The 8,302-nt window shown below is 42.5% G+C and overlaps 1 protein-coding gene across 1 annotated transcript; it reads right to left on the bottom strand.

The window, feature by feature from the left end:
* Positions 1–2,110: 2,110 nt before the first annotated feature.
* Positions 2,111–2,635, bottom strand: LOC311329336 (co-chaperone protein DjlA-like; the record flags this gene model as incomplete). Its single annotated transcript, XM_084463194.1, has 1 exon — positions 2,111–2,635. One exon carries the CDS (start codon positions 2,633–2,635, stop codon positions 2,111–2,113), a length of 525 nt encoding a protein of 174 aa, XP_084319320.1.
* Positions 2,636–8,302: the final 5,667 nt, after the last annotated feature.

Here is an 8,302-nt window from a genome sequence, read left to right on the forward strand (position 1 = left end):
TACATCCAGATGAGCCAGATTTTTAAAACTAAGCCGTTCCATTAATCGATGGTATATGTATAAGTTTATTTTTTTCAGCCCAAGCTTTTTTTCAATACGAACGATTCCAGTCTCAAAACCAGTATGAATCTCAGAAATATTTCGTTTTGTATCATGATAAATCTCGACAAGCGGCCGGCTGCAATTCTGTTCTGACAACTCTAACCAAGATGCTCAGAGATTATGGAACTGTTAGGTACTATTATCTGAAGGATGTTCAGGAGATTGCTTAGATAATACGCGATGACAGCTTTCTACACTAACCACATTAGTAATCAGAACAGCATGATGTGCCGCCAGATTACGGTCAGATTCAGGAATAATGCCTAGTTCTGGAACCTGATATTGACGACATAGGATATATATTATAGGAACAACGCTGTTAGCATATTCACATAGGCTGTAATTCATTGAACAGTGGCTCTGACTACGAGTCCATTCATAATTCACAGCAAGTCCACCACCAATATCTATCCACTGAATTGATACTCCCATTCGATAGAGTTCTACATAAATAGGTACACACTCACCGATACCCAGACTGGCATCCCTGATGTTGGTAATCTGCGAACCAAAATGGAAATGCAACAGTTGTAAACAGGACAGCTGATTGGACTCTCTCAGCCGGTCAATAACACTCAAAATTTGTGTAGTGGTCAATCCAAACTTTGAGCTTTCACCTTCGCTTGCATACCACTGGCCTTTCGTTTTTGAAATAAGTGGCGCCCTTAACCCAAGACTCGGGATAACCACTAGAGCTTTTGCTTTGGACAGCACAAGCTCTATGAACTTTTCCAGAACAATGTATACCTGACACCCTAACTTTTTATCAATAAGAGCCTGACAAATATACTCCCGATCTTTGTAGCCATTACAAACAATTATAGCACTGGTTTGTTTGGCTAAAGCCCGCACAGTCATGAGATACGGCTTACTACCGGCCTCCAGACCAAGTTGCTTATCAGGCAGCAGCGATTGGTTTCTTATGAGGGTTTTGACAACACTTCGTTGAGGATTTACTTTCAACGGATAAACAGCCAGATAGCGATTACTGTATTTATGATCGCTGATTGCTGGGTTGAAGGCTTGGCACAACGTATTAACTCTATGTCGGAGAATCTCTGGAAACCGAACCAATACTGGAAGTGAAGCCCCATGATTTAACAGCTCTTTGATTATGTCATTGAACTCCACCACTATTTGCTTTTCTGGAGAAGAGAAAACGACCTACACGTCATCATTGATATCAAAATACCTCTGACTTCAGTATTGGATATTGTAAGTTCGGCGCGATTCATCAACACGCCAGTTAGCATTGATAGGGGACACTGCACCGTGGATTTTTTCTGGGCAAGCTGTGCATTGAACTGGTGGATAACCTCCAGAAGAAAGTAGCCAGCTTAGCTAGCTGACTAAAACAGCAGGAGTATAGTCATCAGTAAACAATAACAATCAATTGAAAAACACATTTTCAGTGCAATAGCATTTATGACAAGACTTAGCTGCCTGTTATCAAGGTTATCAAGGTTATCAACAGAGAACAAATACTGAAGTAAACAAGACCAAGTGTGTTTGATGTTCACTACGAAGAAACAGATTGAAAGATGGAGAGTACATCAAGCAGCAGAATGCACGGCTCTCTCAACGATGGAAGTAGAAAGCTCATTAATCTCTTTGCAGATGAGGTATTTATTTTTTCTTTTCAGTGCAGATTTGACCTCTCTTCGTAACTCAGAGAAGCAATAAACTACCGGTCTATTGGACTCAAAATCTACGCTGGTAGCTGCTGTAACGTACCAGTACATAAACTGTTTGCGCTTGGAATAGACCACAGTCCCTAGCCCCAGTGGAATAATCGACATAATTACCAAGTTGATTAATTAGTCAATTAAATCCTAGAAAAGTTCCCTCCACGCGTGTAAGACTTGCCGCAGATTTACTGCGAAAAGCCGAATCTGGCAATTTTCATAATACTTTTTGTTTAACAGCATCACTATTCGCCTAAAATCAGCACAAAAACTGGCTCAAACAGGACTTTGTCTCGCTACGGTTGGCTAAGTCAGACAGGCTCCTAGCCTTTCTTTCTGGCTGCCCTGACCTGATCATAAGCACCCTGAATTTCCTGAGTTTTCTCCTTGGCAACTTCCATCATCTCTTCCGGAAGTCCTTTAGCAACCAGCTTATCAGGGTGATTCTCATTCATCAGCTTCCGGTAAGCTTTCTTCACCTCATTGTCCGGAGCGCTGTCCGAGACTCCAAGAACGGTATAGGCACGTTTTAGATCCATACCAGTTGTGGCATGACTTACACCGGAACCATAGTGGTAACCGCCTTGCTGATAGTATTCCCTTTTAGAGATAAAGCGCGTGTGAATCTGATTAAAGGCAAAGTTCCCCACCCCCAGAATACCGCAAACTTGCTTGAATACGGCTCGTTCTGCAGGACTAAGCCATCCATCTGCATACGCTGCCGAGAGCTGAATTTCCAGAAACATGGGGATCAATGTGCTGGCACCTGCAACGGCTCGAAATGCCATGAGAGCGCCTTCGATATCAGAAGAGGGCTTCTTTCCTTCGTTAAATAGCTCTATTGCCATCCTTAGTTGGTCTTCAGAGAGGCGCATGTTATGCATAATGGTTCGAGCAGTCTCGATCTCATACTTACTTACCCGTCCATCCGCTTTAGCGACTCGCCCCATTACTAGGAAAGTTGCCTGAAAAAAGGCAGTCTGCGCCTTGTGTCTATGTGCAGCAGAAGCACCAAAGGCAGAAGCACTCTGTCCGCTTAAAAAAGCACGATTAATCCAAGAACCAACAAACGCTCCTAAAATAGCGCCAAACGGTCCCACTGTCATGAACCCAACCAATGCGCCAATTACTATTGCCGTCATGAAGTCTTGCTCTGATCCTAAAGATTGTTTTGGTTGTGATCTTGGAGATGCTCTTGAAGCTGAGCTTTAAGCTGTTTGTTAAGATAACGCTCCAGTGCTTCTAGGCGTACTATAGATCCAGCATCAGTCCAGAAACCATTATGGTACTGGCCACTAACCATGCCCTGTTTCATGGCACGAATCAATAGAGGGGCCAGAGCAAAGTGCTCTCCTACCTGACATCCATCAAACAAACGTGGAGACAGAACACTGATGCCACTAAATGTTAAATTCTGCCCGGAAGGCATTTTATCCTTTTCGAATAGATGCCCATCTCTCAGACAAAAATCACCATCCGGGTGAAAATCGTGGTTATCCACCATCACCAGATGAGCCAGCATACCTTCAGGTAACCTTAAGGAGCCAAATTCTACATCTGTATAAATATCCCCGCTCATCACGATAAAAGGCATATCACCAAGCACAGGTAAAGCCTGAAAGATACCCCCACCGGTTTCCAGAGGTTCATCTTCAGGGGAGTATTGGATATTAATATCCCAACTAGAGCCACTACCAAGTGCCTGCTCAATCTTTTCACCCAACCAACCATGGTTGATAACCAGTTCATGAAAGCCAGACTGTGCCAAGCGTTCAATATGGTAGGTAATCAGGGGTTTACCAGCTACTAGCACCAAAGGCTTAGGAGTGCACAAGGTAATTGGCCTGAGTCTTTTGCCATAACCTGCCGCTAGAATCATGGCCTTCATATGCTGGCATCCTCTAGTAAACTTTTAAGCCTTTCATTCACGATCGGTTTTACATTTTCCTGCAACCAAAGTGCATACTCTTTGAACTGATGGTATCGCTGACAAACAGACAGTACGTAATCGAATGTTCTGGGAATATTATTGAGGTAACCAAGCTTGCCATCATGAAGCCACAGTCTGGAAAAAATTCCCAGACATTTCAAGTGACGTTGTAGGCCAGTTAGGTCAAACCAGATTTTTAACTGCTCTAAATCATAATCTGCCAATATCGTGTGGCGTGTAATAAATGCAGAGAACCACTGATCAATTTTTTCTTGAGGCCAAGATATATAGCAGTCCTTTAATAAGGAAACCACATCATAAAGCAGCGGGCCATGGAGTGCTCCCTGAAAGTCAATCACACCGACAACACCGTCAGGCTTGAACATCAAATTTCGAGAGTGATAGTCCCGGTGAACTGTACCCATAGGCTGCTCAAGCATGCTTGAAACCAGAACTGAAAAGAGTTCAGAAAGTTGATCGGTTATTTCTGAATCTTCCGTTTCAAAGCCTAAAAGTGCCACGAGAAACCACTTATGGTAGAGAGATAGCTCAAAACGCATTAACGTTTCATCATAGGGAGGCAGGTTTTCAGACGCCTGCTTCTGAACAGCCAGTAATGTATCCAACAGTTTCGGATAGTACTGGTTTGCTGAAGTGTTATGCAGTAAAGCCTGCATTGGCGTATCACCAAAATCTTCCTGAAGCATAAAGCCACATTCAAAATCGACTGCAAAGACCTCAGGGACATGAACCCCCCCAGCTTTCCAGCGACGGGCTATATCAACAAAGGTATGCGTATCTTCTGTTGCCGGTGGTGCATCGACTGCAACCAGCTTTCTCTGGGGAGTATGAATCCTGTAATATTTTCGAAACCCAGCATCACTGCCAATGGCCTGCAAAGGCATTGCAACACCATCACCGGAACTCTCATTCCCAAAAGAAAGGCCCTTATCAAAAGAGGGATCATTTCCATCCGACAGAACTGAGACAACCCATTGTGTAAGTTGTTCACGGCGCTGAGCAGGTTCAGGCGAGGTTTGAAGTTCTGAAATTATGGTGGCCAACGCGTTTGCTTCCTGTTAAGCAATGAATATCAGATCAATACTAAAGACTACCATAGAGTACTATTTAATTAAGACATATTGGAGCTTTAGTCGACTATTCTCATTACATTCTTTGGACGGCTGATTTGACTTTTCAGCCTGTAGTATCAAGAGTTTTCTATTGATACACGAAGTTTTACTTATGTTATTGATAAGTCAGTTTATATTGTACGACCGTAAGTTCAATATAGTAACCAAAAAGTGGACTGCGGGCTTTCTACTGTTTTTTTAAGCGGCAGCGATTAAGTTCCCAAACTGTATTGGTGGACGCCCTGACATGGTATTCAGATATGAACCGATATTGTGTGCTAGCAGCTTGCGCGCCATTCGATAGGTAAAATGCCATTGGGTGCGGCTCTTTTGATACGACAATGCAGACGCTATAACATCATGATTTTCGATATATCCGGTAACGAAAAAGAGACGGTTTTATGATGATATGACGTCGTTAAACCAATAATTATATAGCACCGTCCGTTGTGCACTCATTCTGTGCCAATTCCCTCGATTATTCATTCTTCTTGCCAGCTCGTGATCATTTAGCCGCTATCATTCAGAACCTTGAATCCACTCCCACACAAGAGCATGGCACCATAGAGAGCTATATCCAGACTGAAGGCACGAAGTGTTGCGCCTTTTCCTCAAAGGGTATCTGGATAAGCAGGCCAATGATGAGCCTCAGCAATCGTCGGTAACGTGTATCGACGGTGAACAGAGAAATTACGTCAGGGGAAATACCTCCAGACAACTGACAGCTTGTTTAGTTTTGTCGTAGTCAGGCGTCGCAGTTACAGCCAGCGGAAGCAATACAGCGTGTTCCTGCTGGATGCTAAGTGGAACTTCAATATTGACAAGCACTCTGATGGTATGAGGGAACAAATTGTCAGAGATGTGATGGATCGCTCTTATGATTGAACGATTAAACGATATCGTGAGAGTTGCTACGGTATGGTTGGAAAACGACAGGTTATGCAACTGGCATCTGATACGGCTCAAGACTTTGAGGCTTTTTACAAACAGCGCAAGGTTGTGATTGAGCAAACAGAAGACCGGAAGATCTTCAGTTTTGACGGTAAGGGCTTGGTGATGCGCCCGGAATGGTTGAGTGAAGCGCCCGTAATAACGTGCAAATAATATAGTCAGCAGAAGCTACAAATCAGACTCCGTCAGGGAGAGAAGAAAGATTGCAAACGAATGGCACAAGTAGCCACCGATTATGCGGTAAAACCCAATCTTCGAACGGCAGAATCGGTCATGATATGGATCGGAAGAGCGATAGCGTTGTTCAATTACGTCCTCCTGCTTGGCATAATAGAGTGTGGGCCAGTGTAGAAAGAGAGGCGGAATTCGTAATAGAAGAAGCTTTCTAGAAAGCGATCAGGCGAGATCAGGAGTAGAAACGGCAGGTTGTCATTGTTATTGATTGGCGCCATCATCAGCGGGAACTGATTACCGTGATTATGAAAAAGAAGGGAGTTAAGGTAACCATCATCATGGACTGTATTCATGTACTTGAATACTTGTGGAAAGCTTGGCACTGTTTACACATCAATGGGGATGAGGCTATTGAAAGCAGGGTGGCAGAACGGTCCCTGAAGATACTCATGGTAGAGTCTGACAAGGTGGCCATGGGAATCTGGCAAAGTGCGAGCAAGAGAGGTCTGACAAAACTGGAGGTCATTGATAAGTGTGCAGACTATTGTCAAAAAAACCGTCCCAAGCTCTGCTATTACATGGCGCTGGATGCTGGCTATAAAATGGCCAATGGAGTCATTGATGGAGCTTGCCGCCATTTGATCAATGACCGTACGTATTTAACCGGGGCCAAGTGTAGTTTGCAAGGGGCAGAGGTTGTGTTGAAGCTACGCTCACTGGATTCAAGTGGAGATTGGCAGACGTATTGGAACTTCCATAAGTAATGCTCTAGCCATAGTAATTATGGGGAACTAATGGATGTGGCGTCGTAGCAAGGGAACTACACCCAATGTCCTTTACCGTTTGGACAGTAGTATTCAGGGGAATATCAATTGTGGTGGTGAAAAGCAGTACTATAGACTGGCATCTGCAAAAGTAGGACTGAGAATGATAAAGTTCGATCAGTGATTATTGTTATAGATGATCAAACTAGAAAAGAAGTAGAAACAATATTTTACCTTTTACTACCGATTTTCACGCCAGAACGCCCTTTTAACAGGCACAGAACCAAGACTTTGCAACGTATTTTCAAAGCACTCAAGTCCCACGCAAACTTCATACCCAGCAATCCCCTGATTAACTACCGACGGTCCAGGTGCAATTGTTCCATGCTTTAGCGCAGTTTTTCTATCACCTTTACTTAAATCATCTATTGAGCCAATCATATCAAAATTAAGAACTGAGCTAGCATCATTTATATCCACAGCGTAGAAATAATTCTTACCAAGAGTCGATGAGCAACTACTGGCTGCATCTGTGTTAACAACAAATGAGGTAAATAATAGAACACCGTTAAATGTATTAGCATTACTAAGGATTTTTTCACCATTTTCTTCCAAATAAATATACCAGCCACTGCTATGATTTAATGCATTCTTGGCTATCTGTCTCTGAGCACTACTACCATCCTGAATAATATTAGAAGTAGCATCATATAGACTAGATTCTGTTATAATTCCGCTGGCTGTATAATTATAATTATCTGGAGTCTGGTATATATTATGATCTCGTATAACATACATACGGTCACTTACTGATGTATCCAATGGACTCTGCCTTAATCCTGTACCAATAGCAATATTTAAATATTGATTGCTTGTCGAGACACTAACATCTGGAGCTTGAAAAAATCGTCTGGCATCTTCAGGTGAGGTACCAGAAATATTTGCTATTACTCCTCCAGTTGCAAAGTTAGATGCTCTGGTATTATTTTCATTAATATCAATACGAATTATTTGTCCTCCGGTATCTGCTGAAAATAAATAATCAGTGATTCCATCTCTATCAATATCAACCAGAGTTACATATGATGGAATACTATACTCCATACCTCTAATATTCAGATTGGATCCACTGTCAGATGCCTTCCACAGTAGATTTCCTGTTTCAGCATCAATCATAAATATGGCATGTCCTACATTACTTGGTGCAATCGTTGAAGAACTGCTTCCAGCACCACTAGCAGATGCTATTTTAACAATTGATAGCGTTTCTGAGTTGATAATACCACCTAAGCTGTTATTGCCTCTTGGGTCTTTAGCATGAAACTCAAATCGAGGGTTAGGCTGATCAATCACTACATCATAAGTATATCGATACCAACCATGAGCAGGCCTTGATAAAACATCAAGCCACTTATTACCCAAATAGACATAAAGCGTTGATCCATCTCCAGGGTCATGAACTCTTGCTGAGTAATCTAATGTTACTCTGACAGTGTCTCCTTTATTTGCATTTATATATTGATAGATATTACCAGTATCATTATTATCTGCCTCCATTTCATA

This window comes from Borostomias antarcticus (assembly GCF_949987555.1).
Source record: "Borostomias antarcticus genome assembly, contig: scaffold_77, whole genome shotgun sequence".
NCBI lineage: Eukaryota > Metazoa > Chordata > Actinopteri > Stomiiformes > Stomiidae > Borostomias > Borostomias antarcticus.